The 23,516-nt window shown below is 40.6% G+C and overlaps 2 protein-coding genes across 7 annotated transcripts in view; one reads left to right on the top strand and one right to left on the bottom strand.

Annotated features, from left to right (window-relative positions):
* The window catches only part of LOC5517751 (laminin subunit alpha-1), a 34,268-nt gene extending 24,115 nt beyond the window's left edge, over positions 1 to 10,153 (bottom strand). The window contains exons 1-16 of one of the 2 annotated variants that reach the window (XM_048728008.1): positions 9,769 to 10,153; positions 8,741 to 8,986; positions 7,996 to 8,064; positions 6,762 to 6,839; positions 5,186 to 5,414; positions 4,993 to 5,111; positions 4,395 to 4,485; positions 3,885 to 3,982; positions 3,708 to 3,813; positions 3,568 to 3,620; positions 3,200 to 3,308; positions 2,744 to 2,846; positions 2,048 to 2,120; positions 1,688 to 1,963; positions 1,168 to 1,271; positions 407 to 483 (exon numbers count right to left, since the gene is read on the bottom strand). In XM_048728008.1, the coding sequence (XP_048583965.1) occupies positions 407 to 483; positions 1,168 to 1,271; positions 1,688 to 1,963; positions 2,048 to 2,120; positions 2,744 to 2,846; positions 3,200 to 3,308; positions 3,568 to 3,620; positions 3,708 to 3,813; positions 3,885 to 3,982; positions 4,395 to 4,485; positions 4,993 to 5,111; positions 5,186 to 5,414; positions 6,762 to 6,839; positions 7,996 to 8,064; positions 8,741 to 8,986; positions 9,769 to 10,080 (2,143 nt within the window). In that variant the 5' untranslated portion in view covers positions 10,081 to 10,153. Of the gene's footprint in view, positions 1 to 406; positions 484 to 1,167; positions 1,272 to 1,687; positions 1,964 to 2,047; positions 2,121 to 2,743; positions 2,847 to 3,199; positions 3,309 to 3,567; positions 3,621 to 3,707; positions 3,814 to 3,884; positions 3,983 to 4,394; positions 4,486 to 4,992; positions 5,112 to 5,185; positions 5,415 to 6,761; positions 6,840 to 7,995; positions 8,065 to 8,450; positions 8,495 to 8,740; positions 8,987 to 9,768 lie in introns of those variants that run through there. The other variant, XM_048728009.1, reaches the window with a different exon arrangement.
* Positions 10,154 to 11,867: 1,714 nt separating this feature from the next.
* Positions 11,868 to 22,880, top strand: LOC5517801 (multiple C2 and transmembrane domain-containing protein 1). Of its 5 annotated transcripts, none has more exons than XM_032362244.2 (17): positions 11,868 to 11,920; positions 12,260 to 12,325; positions 12,425 to 12,534; positions 12,774 to 12,867; positions 14,774 to 14,833; positions 15,298 to 15,520; positions 16,338 to 16,579; positions 17,218 to 17,401; positions 17,529 to 17,693; positions 17,989 to 18,207; positions 18,424 to 18,526; positions 19,094 to 19,270; positions 20,007 to 20,126; positions 20,440 to 20,634; positions 20,780 to 20,886; positions 21,453 to 21,660; positions 21,997 to 22,880. In XM_032362244.2, exons 1-17 carry the CDS (start codon positions 11,917 to 11,919, stop codon positions 22,054 to 22,056), a joined length of 2,337 nt encoding a protein of 778 aa, XP_032218135.1. In that variant the 5' UTR covers positions 11,868 to 11,916; the 3' UTR covers positions 22,057 to 22,880. The 5 variants fall into 5 exon arrangements, with proteins under 5 accessions (XP_032218135.1, XP_032218132.1, XP_032218131.1 ...); XM_032362243.2 differs by lacking the exon at positions 11,868 to 11,920 and adding an exon at positions 11,991 to 12,142; XM_032362241.2 differs by having other exon boundaries at positions 11,902 to 11,920; positions 12,260 to 12,534.
* The last annotated feature ends 636 nt before the right edge of the window (positions 22,881 to 23,516 follow it).

Here is a 23,516-nt window from a genome sequence, read left to right as displayed (position 1 = left end):
TTATAAATAAAAGAGCTTATAAATATAAGGGCTTATAAATAAAAGAGCTTATCAATATAAGGGCTTATAAATAAAAGAGCTTATCAATATAAGGGCTTATAAGCTTATGCTACGGCTTGAACCTGACATCCGGGAGAGCTGACCCGTAACTCGCTCCCCTCCCCAATTCCTCTTACTAACTCCGTCTTTGTACAGTTGTTCCCCCATTTAGCAGCCATTTCACCTAGTCTTAACATATTTAAATTCCTTACTAAATTACTGCAATAAGTTACATCTACTAAGCGACCACTTTTACCCCCGAGGGCAGCCGCTTAATAGAGTACCACTGTATCCATCTTAAGACCCGCACTGTACACTCTTCCCCCCCCCCCCCCCGAGAAATAAAATCTCTTGGTACTTCACTTACGTAGTGTTCCGTTCAGATAAGCCGCTGTCAGGCTGAACACATTCGACAGGCAGTAGCGCTCACGTGGTTTACCAATACTAGAAATGAAGATCAAAAAGAAACACTTTCAGCAAATAAAGTAAGCGTATGTCTGGTATGTACAAAGCAACAATATCTAAATCTTAAGTTTTTACCATGTTTGCTATTATGTATGCAAACATTCACAGTTATACGGAACATTTATACCCACGGTATATATCTGATAAGAGGACCTAGAAATGACTATCATAAAGGTCTGGCTAAACTGGGCGACACTTCGAGCGCGTCTCCGTGTCTCCTAAATGTCTCCTAGTTTAGCCACCCAGAGAGACGCGCAAGACAAATAGTTAGTTGAGAAACATTTTCGCGTCGCACTCTAAAAATTTGTCACGCGCTATAAGTTTTTGGTAGTGCCTAGGATACATTTAGTAGACATATTGCACGCTACATGCCCCGCTTGAAATGTCGCCTACTTTAGCCAGGCTCGTTGCGTTTTCCTATCTAAAACGCATGTAGTTCCAGGATGCGACGCACCTGCATTTTACCATATATGGTGCCCAGCGCTTTGGTGTTAACACCAAATATGGAAATTAGTGCCTTCGTGCTAGCACCAAATAGGGTATTTGATATTTTGGTGTTATAGAACCGAATATGGTTTTATGTGCTTTGTGCTTCTGTAATCCCACATATAGTTTAAGCCCAACAATACCCTTTCCTTGTTCTTAGCGTATTTTTATTCTTACCCCATATCATTGGCTTCAACGGAGCACTGAAACTGGAAGGCTTGGTTTCGTGAACCAAGCACATTACTGTTGAGGAATTCTAAGGGCAAAGCGATGACTTCATGCTAAAAATGGAAGATCGTGAGTAGTAATTGTATTTATGCTGCTTTTCTTTAGACACCAAGCCGTCGCGGTTGTGCAGATCTTTTTACGCTCTTTACGATTTTACGATACTCAGAGAAAAATTAACAATAGCTCATGATCCTTAATTAATAAAGCTTCCTTTTTTTATTTCACAGAACATATTGCAATTTTTGTCTGCGAAAATCGGATACCGACTACATGTGATTATAGCAGTCAACACTATTCTATACATTGTAAATTTTTCACCAAATTGCAAAAGGAATCATTACAAGGATTTGCTGTATATATCTAGACGGAAGACGTGAATAAGAACACATTTAATTTGTCGTCTTTTCTCATTCCTTCTCTGCAGGATGCTAAGAATAAGATATTTCAGCTACAGTTCTGCTTTACTTACCATCTTTAGGTTTTTATCTGTGGTGTTCACAAGTGCCATCCATTTCCCCTTTGATAACGTTACATTTGTAAATGGTTTGCCAGAACACATCGTACCAGGCGAGCCACACTGGATAAGGTCAACGGTCACGCCTCGAGCGCTTGCGTAGTGTGAACTGTTATCAGCAGGAGTGAGTAAAACCTGGGCCCTGGAGTTTGCGCTAGTGTCGAGTGAGAAGCGAACCATTACCATGTAATGGGAGGAGATTGGTACGTGGAGTAAGGTGTGCAAGGTGTTCTGGGAATGCAATTAAACAATTACTACATGACGTCACATCTGAATTAAAGAAATGGTGAAGTATTTTTTGGGAAAATTACCAACCGTTGCAGGTTTGTAGGGATTTTTTTCTGCCTTAACGAAATGTAGTTCTGGGTAATAATATCCGTCCTCCGTGCTGAAAAATATGTTTAATTAATATTGCTTTTATCACCACCACCATCATCATCGCCATCATAATCACCACCACCATCACGTTATCTCTATCATCATCAATCTCACCATCACCATCACCATCACCATCACCATCACCATCACCATCACCATCACCATCACCATCACCATCACCATCACCATCAACATCACCATCGCCATCACCATCGCCATCGCCATCGCCATCGCCATCGCCATCGCCATCGCCATCGCCATCGCCATCGCCATCGCCATCGCCATCGCCATCGCCATCGCCATCGCCATCGCCATCGCCATCGCCATCGCCATCGCCATCGCCATCGCCATCGCCATCGCCATCGCCATCGCCATCGCCATCGCCATCGCCATCGCCATCGCCATCGCCATCGCCATCGCCATCGCCATCGCCATCGCCATCGCCATCGCCATCGCCATCGCCATCGCCATCGCCATCGCCATCGCCATCGCCATCGCCATCGCCATCGCCATCGCCATCGCCATCGCCATCGCCATCGCCATCGCCATCGCCATCGCCATCGCCATCGCCATCGCCATCGCCATCGCCATCGCCATCGCCATCACATGTCAGCTCATTCTAGTGATACCCACCGGTTGCATCTCTTTCCTGTCACGTGCGCACGACACTGGCACTGCCCCGTGGCCTTGTTACAAGTTCCCGCGGGATAAGTCCCGCCAGAGTCACACTCACACGCTGATGGGAGGAACAAAATCCACCGATCACTCAATGGGTTCACCGTTTTTGACTGCTCCGGATGCTCATGTTGTGTCTATTAGGCACAATTTTTCGAAGTGATTTTTTTCTTTAAAAGGCTCCTTTTATGAACGATTGAAGTGAACATACATATGCAATGATTTGACATTTTTGGCCGCTAAATGGTCACTAATAGAGACATTTCACATAAACTTGCAGGGAATCTTGTTTTCTTTCGCTTTTTCACGGCAGCCATTTTTAATAGGCCCGAGGAACACTTGCTTTTTATTACCACAGGATTTCACGCGTGCCCGCCCAAGTCTCCCATCGACTTTCATAGACTAAATATTTACATTTACAGCCTTCTGTCGAGTTTGCATTCAGCTCGTAAAATCCATGTTTGCACTGACTGCAGTCACGCAACTCCACGTTAGTTTTACACGGGCACTGTCCATAGGAGTCCTGCATAAAAGGTACGCAATAGGTCACATGTCACGCAATATCCCACACAATCAAGCTTTTAGAGGGCAGTGTCTATAGTGTTTCTTAGTTGGTTTATACAGATAATAAATCACGTAGATTGTTACAAAAGATAGCAAACTTTCCATTATACACATGGCGGATTTAAATAAGCGCCCCCACCCCTCCCTACCAGATTTCCTCGAGCAGCCCCTCCCCCACCCCTCCACTCTAGAAAAAGCGCCTACGCTCCTTTACTTACCGTAACACAGACGTTGGATGCATTGACCGTCCCTCCATGATGACATGCGCATTCTGTGAGGCAAAACAAATCGTGTATGACATTTCCCGTACAATAGTTCGAGACAAAAAATTGAATCCATCCCGTGGCAGGTTAGTTACCTTGGCAACCTTCAGGATTATCGCGGGTCAAGCGATAGAATCCAGGCTTGCATGTGTCGCATTGCCGTCCCTGGACGTGAGACTTGCAGAAGCAGTCGCCTGGTGCCTAGTAATTATAGAAACGTGTGTCAAGACGTGGTCTTACAGTACTTAGATTTTCATTCATGTTTCGAATACCTTTCCAGGAAATAATGCCGTCTCATTGACGTCTGTCACGCAATCCAAGAACGTGACTCCTGTCACGTTTTTCGCTCCCCTTGCGTCACACAAGCACGCTAAGAACACAGAAAACATTGACACATTTACCAACGTGTTCATGGTAAGTGATGAACTAAGCACGTACTGTCGCTTCTCGATATTTGTGTTTTGAGTGTATCGAGCAATGTCGGCTGCCATGTTGTCATCCTAGCAAAGTACCAAGTGTGAAAAACATCCATTTCCATCGGCTGATTTGGGGAAGGCAAAGCGATGTTCTCGATTGAAATTGGTATATAAAGTATTAAACGAGACTAATTATGTGCCTTCCAATACTAAATGAAAACAACAACAAAGGTTTGGCTGACAAGGGGCTCTTTAATAACAAAGGTTTGGCTGACAACTGGCTCTTTAATAACAAAGGTGTGGCTGACAACTGGCTCTTTAATAACAAAGGTTTGGCTGACAAGGGCCCTTAAAGTAGGGAATGACCTTGGCAGGCGTCCTTGCTTGTGAGACTTTTATTTGAAGGTCTGTAGAATAACACGTCACACATCTCACAGTTCACGCCACGCGTGTTATCCTGCCAAGGAAAGGTCAAAGATACGATAAGAAAGAAGTCGAAAGCCATCTTATTAATGCAGAGGGGAATATTACAGCTGTCATTACAGTTGTCTTTTACATATGTATAGGAATCAGGCGGGTACCCAGGATTGGCTGAGGGGGGGGGGGGTGCGAAATCATAGGAATCATATAGAAATGCATGGTATTTGAGATTCATAAATAAAGAAATGACCCCTTTTTTGGCCGCCAAGGGTGGGTGCGCGTGCACCCTTCGCAACCCCCCCCCCCTCCTTGTGTACGCGCCTGGGTATCACCTCAGTTTGGTAAGCCAAGTCAGGTTTATGATACATTGCCCTGGGCATGTTTTTTTCTACATGCTCTTCTCTATTAAGCGGCCACTTGTCTCCTTGTGTCCGCCCGTTAGGTACCACTGCACTTGCAAATGTTTCTACTGTTCGCAATCATTTGTTATTCGGATTAGGGGGAACAGCTGGTGACGCCTATTATAAAACACTTCCCATCATACCTTGCAGTCTTGGCATACGCCACCACCCCTTCTGTTTCCATTTATATCCATACTCAGTCCCAAGTCACTCACGGTCTGGTTGTACACGCATTTCTCAGAATGGTTATGACAATTACAAGCTATTTAAAAAGAGAGAAAAAAACAACATCAAGCTGTAGAATGTCTGATTCCCAGCATGCAACATTGTACTAACGTTCACACTTCGAGCTCTCGTCATTTATCCATGGCGCTGTTGAGCCAGCGGTCCACAATATTTGATTGTACAGTGGACAGCACATATCGCAGGATGCGCCGCACGTGTTTCCTGAACATTGACATTCCCTCTGATTGGTTGTATCGTTCAGAGGGCACTGGCTTCCGTCGGCGTGACCATGGCAATCGCAGTAGCCAAGAACCTCGATTTCGCGCACTGTGTAATGATTCTGTAACAGAAACATAAGGTTAACTGATGAAGAGATTTTTATAATACGGGATTGTTTCATGAGTACCATAAATTTAATAGTTGGAAACAGCGTTGACGGAGGTATGTTCTTGATGAATAACAACAGAATCCAAGATCCAAAGGACATGATGGTCGCTATATTTTGGGATTCTGGAATTCTTAAAGAATTTTCTAGGAATTTTGGTATGCTGACTAGATTAACAAACCCCTTCGTTCTCAATTATGTATACCGTAAATGACCTCATAAACGCCCCTATCTAAAGATCGCCTCTGATCTAATGAACGCCCTCCTAAGCTTACAAATTTGCAATGAACGCCCCTCTCTAATAAACACCCCCACCCAACTCTATTACACGTATCCCCCCCCCCCTCCCCCGCTCCCTTACCTGCCAGCTTAAAAAACAAACGACATAGGAATTTCGGAAATATAAATGTTAATTTAATTGCCATCTTTCTTAATCAACACTGGTAAGCGAGTAGCGTCTTGTTCATTGTCAAGTTCAAAATGAGGGTACCGCTCTCTAACGTTCCTGATCTCATTGCTTAGGATTTCTGCGATTTTCTTTTGTTCGGTCCTCGCAGTCTAGCATCCAGGAATAAATCATTGCATTTGTCGCACGGTAAACGCTTGCTACGCAGGCTATAATTTAAAATGATCCTGGCTGAGACTAGAACCCCACTGCCATTGGGCAGGGCCGTAGCCAGCATGAGGCTACGGCCCTGCCCAATGGTAAAATTTTGATGTTTAGTGTTTCACAATTGAAAAGTATGAGATAAAACACCTGCTTTTGTTGGATTTATCATCCAGTGGCTAACTTTGCTTCGGTAAAATTTTGATTCTGGCTACAGGCCTGTTGGATTTGTTATTATTTCAGTTTGTAAAGAACGTCCCTTTCTAACAAACGCCTCTTATCTAATGAACGCCCCCCTCGGACCATCGAAATTTAATAAACGCCCCGGGCGTTTATTAGGTCATTTACAGTAGGTAATATATGGTTTCGATTAACTTTTTTCCTGCACTAAATTACCTGAAAAATGCGCTGCTCTCAGCCAATCAGAATATAGTAATTTTACCATGTATATTAAAAATTGCAAACCACATTGTATTACTTAGGCCTATTCTTATTGATGGGTAGGCATTCTATTGAGGGCTCTTTTAGGTAAAGAGTGGCCATGTTATAAAGTCTATGTATTTGTGTTTAAAAAAGGGTGGGCATATTGTCGAGGGCTGTTTTAGTGACGGGTGGCATGCTACTTAGGGCTGTTTGTGTTTCTGTAAAGGGTGGTAACGAGGGCAATGTCATCATGGCATCGAGGGTATACTCACCACCCGGTCCGTCCAGGGGTCAAGAGCGATGTACATCTCATCAAACTTGAACTGCACTTTGCTCACGTTCATCCAGGACTGCAGAACAAATACACTTGATGATTGAACACAACATATCACGCTTGTAATTTACAGGAGACGGATGAGTATCATACCAGGAGACGGATGAGTATCTTACCAGAAGACGGATAAATATCTCACCAGGAGACGGATAAATATCTCACCAGGAGACGGATAAATATCTTACCAGAAGACGGATAAGTATCTTACCAGGAGACGGATAAGTATCTTACCAGAAAACGGATAAGTATCATACCAGGAGACGGATAAGTATCTTACCAGGAGGCGGATAAGTATCTTACCAGGAGACGGATAAGTCCTGCCAGGAGACGGATAAGTATCTTACCAGAAGACGGATAAATATCTCACCAGGAGACGGATAATTATCATACCAGGAGACGGATAAATATCATACCAGGAGACGGATAAGTATCATACCAGGAGACGGATAAGTATCATACCAGGAGACGGATAAGTATCATACCAGGAGACGGATAAATATCATACCAGGAGACGGATAAGTATCATTCCAGGAGACGGATAGATATCATACCAGGAGACGGATAAGTATCATACCAGGAGACGGATAAGTATCATACCAGGAGACGGATAAATATCATACCAGGAGACGGATAAGTATCATACCAGGAGACGGATAAATATCATACCAGGAGACGGATAAGTATCATACCAGGAGACGGATAAGTATCATACCAGGAGACGGATAAGTATAATACCAGGAGATGGATAAGTATCATACCAGGGGACGGATAATGATCCTACCAGGAGACGGATGAGTATCTTACCAGAAGACGGATAAGTATCGTACTAGGAGAAGGATAAGGATCCTACCAGGAGACGGATAAGTATCTTACCAGGAGACGGATAAGTATCTTACAAGAAGACGGATAAATATCTTACTAGGAGAAGGAGAAGGATCCTAACAGGAGACGGATAAGTATCTTACCAGAAGACGGATAAATATCTTACCAGAAGAAGGATAAATATCTCACCAGGAGACGGATAAATATCTTACCAGGAGAAGGATAAGGATCCTACCAGAAGACGGATAAATATCTTACCAGGAGACAGATAAGTATCTCACCAGGAAATGAATAAATATTTTACCAGGAGACGTATAAGGATCTTACCACGAGACGGATAAATATCTTACCAGGAGATCGTCTGATGGGCTGTCCGGTTTCCCTCCGTCTCGTAGTTGGCCATTCAGATTTACGGTAATCTGGGAATTTTTAATGAAAAATGAATGATTCATAAATATCCTTGCCGATGCACTTAGACATCGTCGTCATTGTTGTAGAATGATGCGAGCTATTGTTGATGGATGGCAACGGAAGTTATCACAACAAGTCAAACTTTCACACTTGGCTAAGACTCAACAACATGACTCATGTGTGATTAATTGTGTGGCAGTAATTAATACGATGACTTATACTTATGTCCGTGACCTTAAGTACATCTACGTCTCTTGTAGCTTAAAATGTGATTAAGTTGTATCAGGGCCGTAAGGAGGGAAGGGGGCACTGGAGAAACGTTCGTCCCCTCACCAATGTTTTCGTTGTAAGGCAATGCCGGATAGTTAATGTTATCATATCAAACAGTTCTCACGTTTTCGTTGTAAGGTAATGCCGGATAGGTAATGTTATCATATTAAACAGTTCTCACGTTTTCGTTGTAAGGTAATGCCGGATAGTTATGTTATCATATCAAACAGTTCTCACGTTTTCGTTAGGCAACGCCGGATAGGTAATGTTATCATATCAAACAGTTCTCACGTTTTCGTTAGGCAACGCCGGATAGGTAATGTTATCATATTAAACAGTTCTCACGTTTTCGTTATAAGGTAATAATTTAAGTAATGCCGGATAGGTAATGTTATCATATTAAACAGTTCTCACGTTTTCGTTGTAAGGTAATGCCGGATAGGTAATGTAATCCTGACACAAGACACGGTCCACGCGGTCGATGTTCCTCAGACGGGTGAAGAACTCGACGTTGAACACACTTCTGCACTGCTGACTCTGAGAGACCAGGTAGTACCAGGGGAAGAAGCTGGCGCCGCGATCCGTGGACTTGCTGATCTGGATGACGCCCGGACGCTTGTGGTCACCGAACCTCAGCACAATACTGTGTGCAAAGAAGCCCTTGGTGGAATTGAACATGGGAATGTTAGTAATTTTAATTAAATTCAAGAAAATATGTTGTTACCAACATAAACATCGTTATGAGCGTCTTGATGATCCAACCCCACCCCAGATCAATTTTGTTTCAAAGCACCCAGCCAACATTGATTCGAGGAGGGGGGGGGGGGGGGGGGGGAGGGAATAACCTTTTTCACAGGAGAATTATATGTGGTATTTTTTTGCAAGCTGTCAAAAAGTCTCAGCTACTATTGTCATGGATTGTATATAAAAGCCCTTGCAATGGTGAAACGGGTAGATAAATTACAAATATTGGCTCTTGTTTTCAGGCATTGGCTCTTGCGTTCACTATTCCACCACCATCAAACACACACAAAAGTATATCATCCTTGTCATTATTTTGTATTTGGTTTTGAGTACCTATCCTGATAACCTGCTTACAAAGCCACATTCTTTATATTATATTTATCTTGCAGAAGTCGACAGAAGAATGAAACTCTTTGTTTATGACATATTTTGTCTTTATAAGTCTAAAATACCTGTTCCCATGCTAGGTGGTTCTTAAGTCTAAGGCACTAAAAATATTTTATTGAGTTGAGCGCTTGTTTGTGCAAATTATCAAAGTTACAAATGTTAACATTAGTTCTAAAAATCAATTGGTGTATCTCTTAAATCTTTTTTGATACAAACACATCACCTAAAACAGGAAAAACAGGTATGATTAAAACGCCTCAGTGGCTAGGCCACCTGTTATTTATATAGAGAAGAAAAATATAATGTCTTACCTTGAGTAAATCTATACTAATAAAGGCCTGAGGTATAACCTTCCTGGATTGCCAAAAGGAAGCTAGCGATCCGTCTACTAAGTTGCCAGGGGGGTGAGCATTGTTGGGGTCACTCGCATTGCACACTTGGATGCTGCGTTTTGTTCCTCCAGCCATAATCTTCATGGCTTCTTGGATGGTGAAGTACTCTTCGGCGGGGTCCCCACATGTCGTATTCGCCTCGACGTGTCTGCGCAGTGCAATATTTTGCTGTGATTGAGTTGACTCGATAATCGAGATTAGGGTCGCGAAGAGTAGAAATCCTGTACTCATGCTGATGTCTTGGTAGCTTATATCTGTTATTGCTGCATGATTGCACGCCTTCGCCTTTCCCTCACACTTTGAAATAAGTTAATTATTCACGCCTCGTTACCACAGGAACAAAACGCGCGTCCTACTGCAGCCCAGATCTAGTAACACATTTTTTGCCAGCATTTTTTGCCAGCATTTTTTTTGTTATTTCTTTTACAATTAAGCAAGCGAGCTTTATATATGGAAAAAGAACACACCCTAAAAGCACAGTCCTTTAAAAATACAATTCTGTTCTTTATGTCATGAGAATAAATGCACACCATATATTTTTAGTTCATACTCGTCATATATGTTTTTGGAATTTAGGAACGCAAAGCATACTGGGAAGATTGCTTCTAGTCCCCTATTTTCTGTCGCCATATCATGCGCGCATGTCTGAAAATTATAACAGACTCCAGCGCAGGCGTGTGGTGGAAGATGTCTAATTAAAACACGTTTTCGTCTTTTATTACGATTATGTAGTCTGTCTTCTGGTTTCTACCTCGTTTTGACGAATAAACATCATCTTAGAACTGATTTTAATCAATTGTCACTCAAGTTCATTCTAATGAAAAGCTCTCCTTCTATTGCAAGCCCTCATGGTGTAGTGTTGACTTTACTCTCGGTCATATAATTATCCTGGCTGCCTTAATAAAATGTCATTTATATAATGATGTGGTAGACAGGCTGGTATGTGAGATTTCTATAGGAATTTTTGGGCTGAATGCTCCTCTACTCAAGCTATTAGCACAGCCTAAGAGATCACAAATTTTGGGCGCCAGTTCTTCTTAACTCTCCCTACAAACATCTTATATTCTTTTTAAAAATATATACTTTTTGTCTACCCCTCCGTCAAATAAAACACCTCTATTGGCTCATCTTTATCTGAAATTAAATCTTAACTTAGTGTGATGATAGCGTTTTAACTGCGCGATTCATTTAGCGTTGAACCCACTGTTGATTGGGTCAAGCTAACAGTCTAATGAGTCTCATTGCTCACGAATCAAAGGGAAAGAGGTAAGAGTAAATTATTATACTCGACTAGAATAGAAAATACATCTGTTAACTTTTCCCCGGTGGAAAGCGGATATTTACAGGTTCTATAGGATTGATAAATTAAAAAACCTTGTGGTATTGGCAGACTTAATAGTATTTGGTGAAAAGAGAGTTTTTCATGAGAAAGGAGGATCGTATCTCGCTACATGCGCTACACACTCTTAAGAGTTTAATATGGTTATGCAAATTCTTTCACGAATTTTACCATAAGACTCTTGCAGAAACAAATTTAGAATCTTTTTAAAAATTCATGATCTATTGAAAAAGCCTCAGCAATACGAATAACTTTTTTTATTGACTGTAGTGCTCAATGATGGAACTGTCTAAATAGAAAACTCTTGAAAAATATATTGATTGACTTTTTTTCCTTGAGAACAAATATTATTTGCACGTGTGAAAAAAAAATTAACAATTTCAAAAGCTTGTTTATCTTCTCTTTTGAATTTAAAGTGGTTTCTCCGCGAATATTAAACGATTATTAGTCGATTGCAAACGCATTTCATTCATTACTCGTCTCTCGTTTAATTGATGATTTTGGGAATGATTATCTGCGTGGAAATTCCCGCAGTCTCCCCACCAGTAAAATGGCCAAAAGATCTGATGGGCTTTAAGCTGAGTGAATGTACAAATAAAATATTCATGCATTCAAACCAAGAACCTGCTGGTTAGCGTCCAAACGTAAATCTGCATTTCAAACTATTCCACAATTAATATCACTACAATCAACCTAGGACAAGGAAACGATATAGGATTTTCCGAAAAATGGGTAAATATTTATCAATTTTTACATGGGACAAAAGGTTTTAATTTCAACTTGCGCCCGGGAGTATTTTTGTCTGTTCAGTCAGCTGTTTGTTTTGTAAATATGGCCAGCGGACTAGCGCAAATCCCGCGACTGACGCTAGAAGTACTGCGCACTCACACTGCGCACAGTTCAGTTGCAAGTAAGAGATTCAAGCAAGAAAGATGTCGGACGAAGAACTCCGAGGTTTTTGCTCAAATTCCACTCAAACTACCTTAGATCCTATAGATTTCTCAATTCAGCGCCATTTATTATCATGTTGTTTAGCCCTATGCTTGATATTATTTTTGTATTTTATTTCAGACACCGACTCTCCAAAGAAGAAGGGAAGTTTCTTCTCAAGCCTGAAGAGAAAGAAGGGTAACAAGGGTAGGAAATACAAGTCGATGCCCCATCTCGTAAACTCAAGATTATCCACAAACGGCGACACACAACGAAGTACTGATCGTGTGCATTTTTCTCAATTAGCTAAATCAGCCTCCGACGAGCCAGGCACTCTACAATCATCCTCTCAAACTTTAGGTGAAGGAGGAACGGTTGTTGAATGCATGGCTTCAGACGTTTCTCCCGGGTCAACGGTACGTAACATACGTTATCCATTCAAACATATGCTCCTAACTAGTCTAGAAATAGTATGCTTTATCTTCCTTGTCGTTTGTTTGAGCCGGATTATATTTTGAGCCGGTTATGCACTTATGTTGTTGTTATAGCATGTTGTAAACAATCCCACTTTCGCTGGGTTTTCCCGGTTTCTCAATATGTTATTGATTCATGCAAACTTGGAGTGTATTAATACGTATCGTGTTTTGTACTACAGGCTGGCGAAGTTGCCAAGGCCGGAAAGTGCGCCTTCTTTGCTCTCGATATCGAGCTAAAGGAGGGCAAGGACTTGGCCGCCCGGGATAAAACAGGTAAGCCATTTCGCGGTAATTGTGTTCGAGAATTAATTGCTTGTTTGTTGTTACGGGAGATGCATCTTAAAATCACTTAATCATAATTAAAAGTTAGTGACTGCATCCACGCTTTTTTTAACATAACCGCAACTTTACCGCGGATAAATTTGAAAAATAACACTTAATTGGTTTATTTTTTGTAACTTTTAACTGAGGTGTATGTCTAGAAAAATAGCCTAAATCGTTTGCATTCCTATCTTCAAATGTTCTTTAATTCTCCCGTGATTTCCGCATTGGGCAACTTGTTGCACATTTAGGTGGCTTGTAAACACAAAGTTGTTGTGGTTTAGTTACAGTATGCATCAAACACAGACCATTAGCTCTGGAAATAGCCTGGAAACTTAAACACCAATAACAGAGTTATCAGCTCTTAGAAATTGCATATAAATATAGGAAAATGTTACCAAACTTATGTTTCAAAAGCGGAAATTTCATGTTTCTTGAACATCATCTGCATAATAAGAAGTTATACACAACCTTGTTTGTTTCAAAACAACCCCACCTTTTTTATATGTAATCTTAAAAATTTTCCTTTTGTTAAAAAATTTTTAAAGTTGTCAAATATTTTTTAAACTGGCATAGTACTTTAGTAAATCATATTCCAATTCAAAAGTCACATTTACAAATAACAAGGTTACACCCAAATACCCTGATAATTTATTGAAAAGGTTGAGCTAATAATAACTCTATCTAAATACCTTAAGCCTAGCTTGCAAGCTTGCATCAGCAATGGTATATGTTGAAGTCATTATCAGTGCTATGATTGGCTTGATTTTGACATGCGTCAATCATTCTGGTGGTAGCCTAGCAGGTGCTTACTGGTACTGTGTGTTGCTTAGTAACCATTGGATATCTATGAGCATTTCACTCCTGTTTTTCTAATACTTTATCCGTGTGAGTTTTAGACGTAAATCCTAGAGCTTTTTTGATAGTTGCCATCAATATACCACTTGACATTTTTATTATGGCAAACATTTTGTCTCTAAAGAATGTTTAATGATAACTACAGTATTTGCATTTACTCCAGGCACACATATCATTCATTCAATTATCATTTCAAATCATGAAGTTTGAAATGAAGTACAGTGGTTGTAGATTTGAGTGAGCTAACTCATCTTAGCATTAAAGATGACTGCAGTAAAAAAATTATTGCATCTAAGTGACTGCCATAACTGGGCAATTACAAGGGTTGTTCTCTCTGAATAATTCTGATTTAAAAATGTTGGAAATGAATAAATAAATGAATAAATAAATAAATAAATGGATAAATAAATACTATTATAACAAAAAAAAACTTGTTGTTTCATTTGAATGTGTACTAAATTTTGCCTAAAGCTTACCTTGCAGATATTAAATAGGTAGGTACAAATAAACTATAAACAAACTTGTCTAGAACACTAAAAAGTCATGAATATAAAGATGCAACCAAATATACAATTATTTATGAAATCATAAAAATATAAGTCTATTAATGAAATGTGGACTTTAAAATGAAATAAATGTTATAAAAAATATTTTAATTGTAGTTGAGGCATCACAACACTGGGGGCTGGCTTTTTCAAAATTATAAAATGTTGAGTTAATGATATGCCTGAAAAAAAAAAACAAGCGAAATGCTTCTGTCTTTTTCAAATATGAATTGCAAATTCGTTTTAACTAAAATCTGATTGAAAAGCCACAAAGTATTTGGGAATTAAATGCGATATTCTATTGTCTTTGTTTTTTAAACCCGACTAGCTAATTGACATCTATTATCAGATTAAAAAATCCACAAAGCAACAGGAATGTACCCAGTGCTGGTGATGTTGATGCCATGCCATTACATTAACATCTAACATCTGTTCTTTTATAACATTATAAACAGATACTTACCATGTGGAATTTGAACATGATAGACCCTACACCAAAAACATCCAGCGACCAGGTTTGATATTAAATACAATAAATAAAATAAATGTTGATCAACATAAACATATAGGAATTTAATTCAATAAATACCATTAAATGAAATTAAAAAAAATATTTATAATATATAAAGTTTATAAAATTATAATTGATAAAGAATGTAGTATGAAGAAGACTGGCCATCAGTTTAAATGTCCTTTCTTTTTCATGTTTTAATTAGCAATAACACAAAAACATTCTAAAATGAATTCTTAAAAAGTCTTATCTAAATGTGTTTCTAAAAGGATCTTAAAAATACATAAATTTTAAATAAACCTCATAAATAGATTTAATGTTAGATAAACTGAAATATAAAAAGTGTATTATTTTTTCTAAATTCTGTATATAAAATTAAACTAAATTAAACTAACTTGACACATTACAAAAAATATGGAAAAAATATCTTTCAATAAAGGTAACCTTTTATTTTATTTTATTTTCCAGGCACTAGTGACCCTTATGTCAAATTTAAGGCTGATGGCCGACAAATTTACAAAAGCCGCACAATCTCAAAGAACTTGAACCCTCAATGGAATGAGAAGTTTTGTGTTCCCATTGAGGACATCACAGTGCCAATGGTTCTGAAGGTGTTTGACTTTGATCGTGTTGGAAATGATGATCCAATGGGACGTGCAACTGTGGAACTTTCGGAACTAGAAGTTGGCAAGTAAGTATATGCAGTACCAGAGGTGGCCAAAGGGGGGGCGTGAAAATCACAAAACCACAAAGAAAAAAGCATAGAAACCGCACAGAAAAACACCAAAAACAGCAAAACTGTCAAAATAAGTCAATAACCGTAAACCGTGCAGTCTAGAGAAATGGCAATACCACAGAATAAAATATGAAAAACTGAAAAACCATGCCAGATTTAAGGCGACCTGCATCATCACAAACCCTTACGTCCCCCTTAGCACCAAGCTATAGTTCACTTTTTTTTATTGTTTGATGGGGCTGTAAAAAGGTACAGTACATATATTGTTATGGTAAAATACTATGGGCAGATAATAAATAATACATTTTACCTGCTGTACCTCCCCACAACTGGCATGCTGAATTACACAGATACAGATGACATGATTTGTAGTCTGCATAGTGGCTCAAGGGAGAGGGGAGAAGGGGCAAAAAAGTGAGTGCGTCCCGTCCCCTTCCTTTCCCTTGAGCTGCTACGCAGGCTAATGATTTGTTGAAAGCATGTATAAGAAGGTGCCTTAAGGAAGAACTGAGGAAGGCAGTTCAGGAAACTATATGACTAACGTCAGACCATGAGAGACTGTTGTTCTTTGTAGCTTCACGTCCCCTTTCACAAAATTTAAAAGTTTGCTATCAAAGTCAAGTAACTTTTAGTATCTATAATTTTATCCATGTCCTTTATTTTGAGGTAGGACTGAGAATAAAGATACAGTACTTTCACACCACAGACAGCCCACACATCCCCATCCATTTTGCTCTTTTTTGATTCTTAAATTTTTGAATCTGCTTTTCAGGCCGATTGAAATGGAGCTAGATCTTGAAGGTGAGGAGGGAGAGAATCTTGGCAAAGTCGCTGCAGTGTTTACCATCACTCCAAAGAACATTGAGGATCGGCAAGAGATGACTAGGCGGACCCCAAAGAGATCTGCATCTTCTAGTGGCAAAAATGACCCGAAGATCCCCTCTCAGTTGTGGGACGGCATTGTGTCAATCATCCTGGTGGAAGGCAAGAAGATGATACCCATGGATGACTCAGGTAAGAAACTAAGTATAATATTGCTGCCAGCTTGTGAGAGTGTCTCAAGGGTGTGGCTAAGGTTGACTATTATTGACAATGGGAGGGGCTCACTGGCCCACATTGTAACAGGATTAGATTTCATATCTCAATTTGAATATCAGTGGTTTATTGCCTAATCAATAGAGCTCATGTCTAAATTGCTCAATTGTTTTTCATTATGTCAACAATTGTACAGCTCATGTAGATAGTTTGGAGAATCACTGAAATAAACTAAACTGTGTTCACAGTGATGAACACTCTACTACCCTGCAAGAATCCTTGGGGCAAAATTGAGGAAAATATACAGGGTCGTAGCCAGGGTTTTTTAGGCAGGGGGTCCAACAGTCCTTCTTGTATTATAGAGAATGTCTCATTATTTCTATTGTATTTTAAGCAGCTAGGAGGGGGGACTTTTGGGTCCTTCCCTAATTATACCGCTGGTACGTCCATAGTTAGTAACTATGATACGTCCGGGTTAGAGGTTTACCTAGTCGTTATTGATTATCTTTGTTAGTGGGGTGGTGGTGGTGGTGGTGGGGGGGGTATGAAAGTGGCATGTTATTAGGTACACCATCTGCCACGAGAAATTGAGAAGTTTAATTATATACTGTGTCTAGGTTTTAGCGATCCGTACTGCCGATTCCGTCTTGGTAACGAGAAATACAAAAGCAAGGCCTGCAAGGAGACGCTCAACCCGCAGTGGTCGGAGCAGTTTGACTTGAAGATGTACCCCGACTCGCCCATGGTACTGGAGATCACGGTCTACGACAGGGACATCAGGAAGGACGAATTTATGGGCAGGTATGAACCAAGTCGCAAGGGTCCGTGGGCGGGTTAAAATAACCGGAGCGAGCGGACAGGAACCGCTACGGGCTACATGCTATATGGTCTTGCTTGCTCTTTCGTTGAAATATTCCCTCCTCCACAGGTGTCAGATTGACTTGAACCAGCTGGAGCGCGAGAAATCGCACAAGATCGAGGCTGAGCTCGAGGACGGGGCGGGGATCATCGTAATGCACCTGTCAATCACAGGTCTGGACGCCAAGGGGTGCGAGTCGGACCTGGATGCGTACAAGGAGGTGCCAGGGCGCAGGTAAGTCACGTGACGTGTCAATCATTGCAAGGAGGTGCAAGGGCGCAGGTAAGTCACGTGAGGTGTCAATCATTGCAAGGAGGTCCCAGGGCGCAGGAAAGTCACGTGATTTGTTAATCATCGCACAGAAAAGTCTCAATAAGATGTCAATCACTATCAGGAGGTCCCAGGGTGCACGTGGTTTTATGATCTGTTTGGGTATCAAGGGTTGGTCACATCACTTGCCCTCTGACCACCAGACCAGGTAAACGGGTAGAGCGGAAAACTGAAGTGAGTGAGTGCTCTTTATCCCCAGACAAGAGATTGTGAAAAGCTTTGGGCTGAAGAACACGGGGAAGAAGATCAAGGAGGTCGGCTGGCTACAGGTCAAGCTTCATCGGGCCGTCGGGCTGGCGTCAGCAGATCTCGGAGGGGCGTCGGATCCGTTCGCCGTGATCGAAGTGAATAATCAGCGATTGGTGACCAACACAATTTACAAGACGCTCAACCCGAACTGGAACAAGATCTACGAAATGTAAGCATTGCGTGAACTGTGTCACGTATGCCAGTCACTTAATGTGTGTCACGTCGTATATGTCACGCAATCTTAATAAAAATAACCTTAGTGATGTCATGATTTCTTTTTGCAACGCTCTCCACCATTTGCAGTGCGGATAACTCTGTCATATAAATGTCACGCATGTAACTCCATATGACTGTCACGCACGTAACGGCATTTTTCGTCACGCAGGCCTGTGTGGGATATTCATGATGTGCTGGACATCACTGTGTTTGATGAAGACAAGCGAGGTGCCCCAGAATTCCTCGGGCGTGTTGTGATCCCTCTGCTGCACGTAAGTCGAAAAGCAAACTTTACGAGATTTTGGTGCTAGTTGCTGTATCAGTAATAATGTAACAATGTGTAACATCAGTGATACTCTGTATATTATTTTACTAAATTCTAGTGTTGCGTTACGTTGTTTAGTTCCTTTTTTGCGCAACAGTGTTAACGTTGCATCGTTTTGATTTACATAGATCATGACATTATTGCGTTACGTAAATGAGTCACGTCATTTGCATCACATTTTAAATTGATTTTAATCATCACTTTAATCAGAATTAAGAAAAAAAGGTGAAAAGTTGTCAATATACGCGCTATTCTTTCACAGTGGAAATATCTATATTCCATTTTTGGGTGTCACATAACAATGCCCTCATATTGTAAAACAAGGGTACGAGAGAGTCATCCGGGTAAAACCATTCTTTGTCATCAAGGAATGTAAAAGGAATCATCCAAAACCAGTATGTTGTATTCCTTCATCCTGCAGATCACATATGTTGTATTCCTTCATCCTGCAGATCACATATGTTGTATTCCTTCATCCTGCAGATCACATATGTTGTATTCCTTCATCCTGCAGATCACTCCCTGTGAGAAGCGCCTGTACCAGCTGAAGAACAAGTCTCTTGAGGGTCGGGCAAAAGGTCACCTGATCTTGACTCTTGATGTCATCTTTAACCCAATCAGAGCCGCCGTCAGGACTGTGAATCCACGTGACCCCAAAATCATGGCTCAGCCAGTCAAGTTCAAGAGACAGGTGAGCACGTGATGAAGTGTAACGCAAGTCTTTTGGGTTATCCATCTGTAACGCAAGTGTTTCTTAACGTTTTCCTCGACCCACCGTAATGCTCAAGTTGTTCGGTTTTTGGAAAGTTAATCAGGGTGATGGTGAATAGCACAATAGTTACGATGAACGAAGCTTTTTTGGATTTGATATGAATGACACGAGCGAAATTTTACAAATGTATCTCAGAGAAATCCCACACATTAAAAATTAATTTGAACATTCAAACAAACTCTAAGGAAGCCAGGCCAGAAATGATTTATTCACCACTAGTACTTTTTGGAGTGACGCGCGTGCATTTTCTCGCCAATTTCTATCACAGAGGGTTTCCATGTGTGATTTCAGAAATGTATGTTTTGTTGTTCTTGTCTTTCTTTGATCTCAAGATATTGAAGATCTAACCATTTTCTACCACAGAGGGTTTCCATGTGTGATTTCAGAAATGTATGTTTTGTTGTTCTTGTCTTTCTTTGATCTCAAGATATTGAAGATCTAACCATTTTCTACCGCAGAGGGTTTCCATGTGTGATTTCAGAAATGTATATTTTGTTGTTGTTGTCTTTCTTTGATCTCAAGATATTGAAGATTCGTTAAATCATCTAATTAAATACGGTCTGTTTTTTTTATTATTTTTTTAACCCGATGTAGTGGGTTGCTACGTTTAATACCTTAAGCGAGATGCAATGTTTGACGCTGTTCTCTGTTCCAGCTGTTGCAGCGTAACATTGACCGCGTGAACAAACTAGTGGCGAGTTTCGTGTCGGCTGGTGCATTCATTCAGTCCCTCTTCACCTGGCAGTACAAGTTCAGGAGTGGTTTTGCTTTTATGGTAGGTGATGGGAACACGAAACAAGGAGCAGAAAAGCAAAATGGAGGGTCACAGCCTCTGGTCATTTCTTTTTTATTGTAGAAAAAATATGCTGGTACGGGAACCACTGGCTTTACTATAATTATAATACTAATAATACTTTATTTTTATAGTCCATTTACTAAAGCTAAAAGCGTTTAAAGGCACTGAAATTCTCATCTTGTCATCGCCTTCTCAAACAAAAGAACAAACATCATTGCCTCTCAGCTCTGAATATAATTTAGTTTGAATTTCTCTTTTGTATTCATGTTTTATAGTCCCTTCCTTTCAACAGATCTACATCATGTTGTGCTTGAATTTCGACTTCTACATAATTCCTCTGACCTTGCTGCTGAGTTTCCTGAAACAATACGTGATGTGCATGCTGCTGGCTGACCGTAACCTGAACCCCGAGGAGTCAGAAGGCCCGGAAGATGATGATGATGACATGGATGATGACGACGACGCACCGGAAAAGGGCAAGAAGGGGGTAAGCTTAGAAATGGACGACACTGTATTTGTGATTTTGTAGCGGATGGTGATAATAATAATAATGATGATGATCATATCATTGGTAGTCGTGATGGTGATCGATATAATAATGTTGATCGTAAGCATGATTGATTTCTTGTTAGGAGAAAGGGAAAAGTTTCAAGGAGAAAATGGCGGCCATCACGAACATTTGCTCTACTGTCCAGAATGCTTTAGATGAGGCTGCTTCTATGGGTGAACGATTCAAAAAGTGAGTCGAAGGTGCCTTCGGCCTTTTACTTTGACATTTTACCGCGGTATTTAATACTCTGCTAACCCTCATGGACGACTTCCAATACATAGCTAAATCGCCTTCTAGATCATTCTAGATTATTCAAGATTATTCCAAATCCTTAAACCGCATTCACTTGCTAGCACTGAAATAGTTTATCCCGCCACCTCTCCGTGAGGCGCTGACTAATAAAAAAATCATCAAATGGCATTCCGTTAGTTTGAATGACGAAATCAGGAACGCGTTTAAGCAGTTAGAAAATTATGGAAGAAAGTTGAATAATCAGATTATTGAGAACCTAGTATAGCCGAGTTTCATGTTACAGCACAGTATGACCATGAAATTGACCATTTAAACCTTTCTCTACAGTACAGTATGACCATGAAATTGACCATTTAAACCTTTCTCTACAGCACAGTATGACCATGAAATTGACCATTTAAACCTTTCTCTACAGCACAGTATGACCATGAAATTGACCATTTAAACCTTTCTCTACAGCACAGTATGACCATGAAATTGACCATTTAAACCTTTCTCTGCAGCACGTTCAACTGGACTGTCCCGTTTTGTTCCTACCTGGTCTGCGCCATCTTCACCATTGGCACTGTCGTTCTCTACCTCGTCCCCCTCAAGTTCCTCTTGCTAGCGTTCGGCATCAACAAGTTCACCAAGAAGATCCGTAAACCCAACGCCGTGGACAACAACGAGCTGCTCGACTTCCTCTCGCGTATCCCCTCAGACGTACAAGTGGTAAGGACTTATATCGATTTTATTCGAGAGTAACACGAGGGTAGCTCGAAACTACTCGGGAGTAAATCGAAACTAGTCGGAAATAACTCGGGCGTATCTCGGGCGTAACGCAATCAGAAGCACAAGTGAAAAGGGATTCCTGATTTTATTCGGGAGTTACCTGGTATTACTCGGAAGTGTAAAAAAAACTGTGCTTCTCCTGCTACTGACTCCAAGCCAGCCTAAAGAAACCCCTTGCCCCGCCTTATATGTCAGAGTAGGTTTTGAATGAGTGTCTTATTGTTTCTCAGTCTCTTGTTATGTGCCGTTGACATTTTATTTTCTTCAAACCCGTAGAAAGAGCAAAAGCTGCTCAAGACCGATCCCGCCCTACGACTCAAGAGAATTGATGGTTGAGAATCACTGTCCCATCCCACTATTTTTTATTATCAAGCTTAGCAGAAGAGCTATACCATAAGCCCACGCGCCCTCGCAGAGACAGAGAGTCTACGAAGAACTGCTGGAATGGATGACATAATTTCCGGTCCAGTTGGTGGAATGAATGACGTCATTTCCAGCACAAAAGTATACGCCATAAAAGAACAGTGTTAAGAATTAGAAACTGTTGAGCAGAAATTGAATTTTAAACCCAAACTTTGAAAATAGAGGGTCTGTTATTAATTATCGTCCGAATTTCAAAATTTCTAAAAAAGATTTGCTGTACGATAATATTGTTAATAATATTTAGATATGATATTTATTATGTACATAGTTATCGGGGCTAGCTCTGTGGAAAAAAGATTAATAATTAAAAATATAGCTAGGTGCACATTCAAATTTTTAATAACTCGTTAGTATTTTGTTCTATTTACATGCCATGGTTTATTTATTACCGTCCAAAGTCCATGCCCACGCGATTGACATGAGCTTAACACGTGCTTCACGAGTGCTTGATAGATAGTCATGTGATATGGGACTGCAGAGTACAAGTGATCTATCTGAACAGCGGAGTGAATCAGTATCTGCCAACAATGACAGTGTAAGGGGGGACGTGAAGGGAGGCTAAAGTCTCCTGTCCTCTCTCTCCCTGCGGTACCATGTAACGGAGCAGCATCGAACAAAACCCACGGAATATTTTGCGCTTACAGATTATTTGAATTATAAGTACTTTTATCTAGTAATAAACCTGCACCAGTTGCTACTTAGATTGCAACGAATAATAAAAACATCTTTTAATTAAATTGTGATGGCTTTAAATATCCAGCTCTCGGAGGAGATGAGTACTTAGAAAACTAAAAAAAAAATAGAAAACAGTTCATCGAGAACACCATCGCCTGATAGTAGACCATAAGAACAACTAGCTGTTGTTAAATTATTTGCTGTTCGTCTAACATTCGCAACTGGTACAACCATCAGGCTATGGTGTTAGAGGAGAAATGTGGTCTATCTAAAAACGATGACAAGCGCCTTGCGTTTTGTCGGGTTACTTGTGGCTGGTGATGTGGTGGTGAATCCTGAATAGTACGCCAGGGACTAGGCTAGGTCAATACAGTAGATATAGCCTCGGATCCATCACACAAGTCGATATCGCCTCGGATCCATCACACAAGTCGATATCGCCTCGGATCCATCACTCCAGTCGATATCGCCTCGGATCCATCACACAAGTCGATATCGCCTCGGATCCATCAAACCAGTCGATACCGCCTCAGATCCATCACTCAAGTCGATATCGCTTCGGATCCATCACTCCAATCGATATCGCCTCGGATCCATCACACCAGTCGATATCGCTTCGGATTTATTGTAACAGTCGATATCGCCTCGGATCCATCACACCAGTCCATATCGCCTCGGATCCATCACACCAATCGATA

Source organism: Nematostella vectensis, chromosome 5, assembly GCF_932526225.1.
Source record: "Nematostella vectensis chromosome 5, jaNemVect1.1, whole genome shotgun sequence".
Lineage (NCBI taxonomy): Eukaryota > Metazoa > Cnidaria > Anthozoa > Actiniaria > Edwardsiidae > Nematostella > Nematostella vectensis.
The sequence above is the reverse complement of the archived record's forward strand: the minus strand, read 5'-3'. Positions and strand labels throughout refer to the sequence as shown.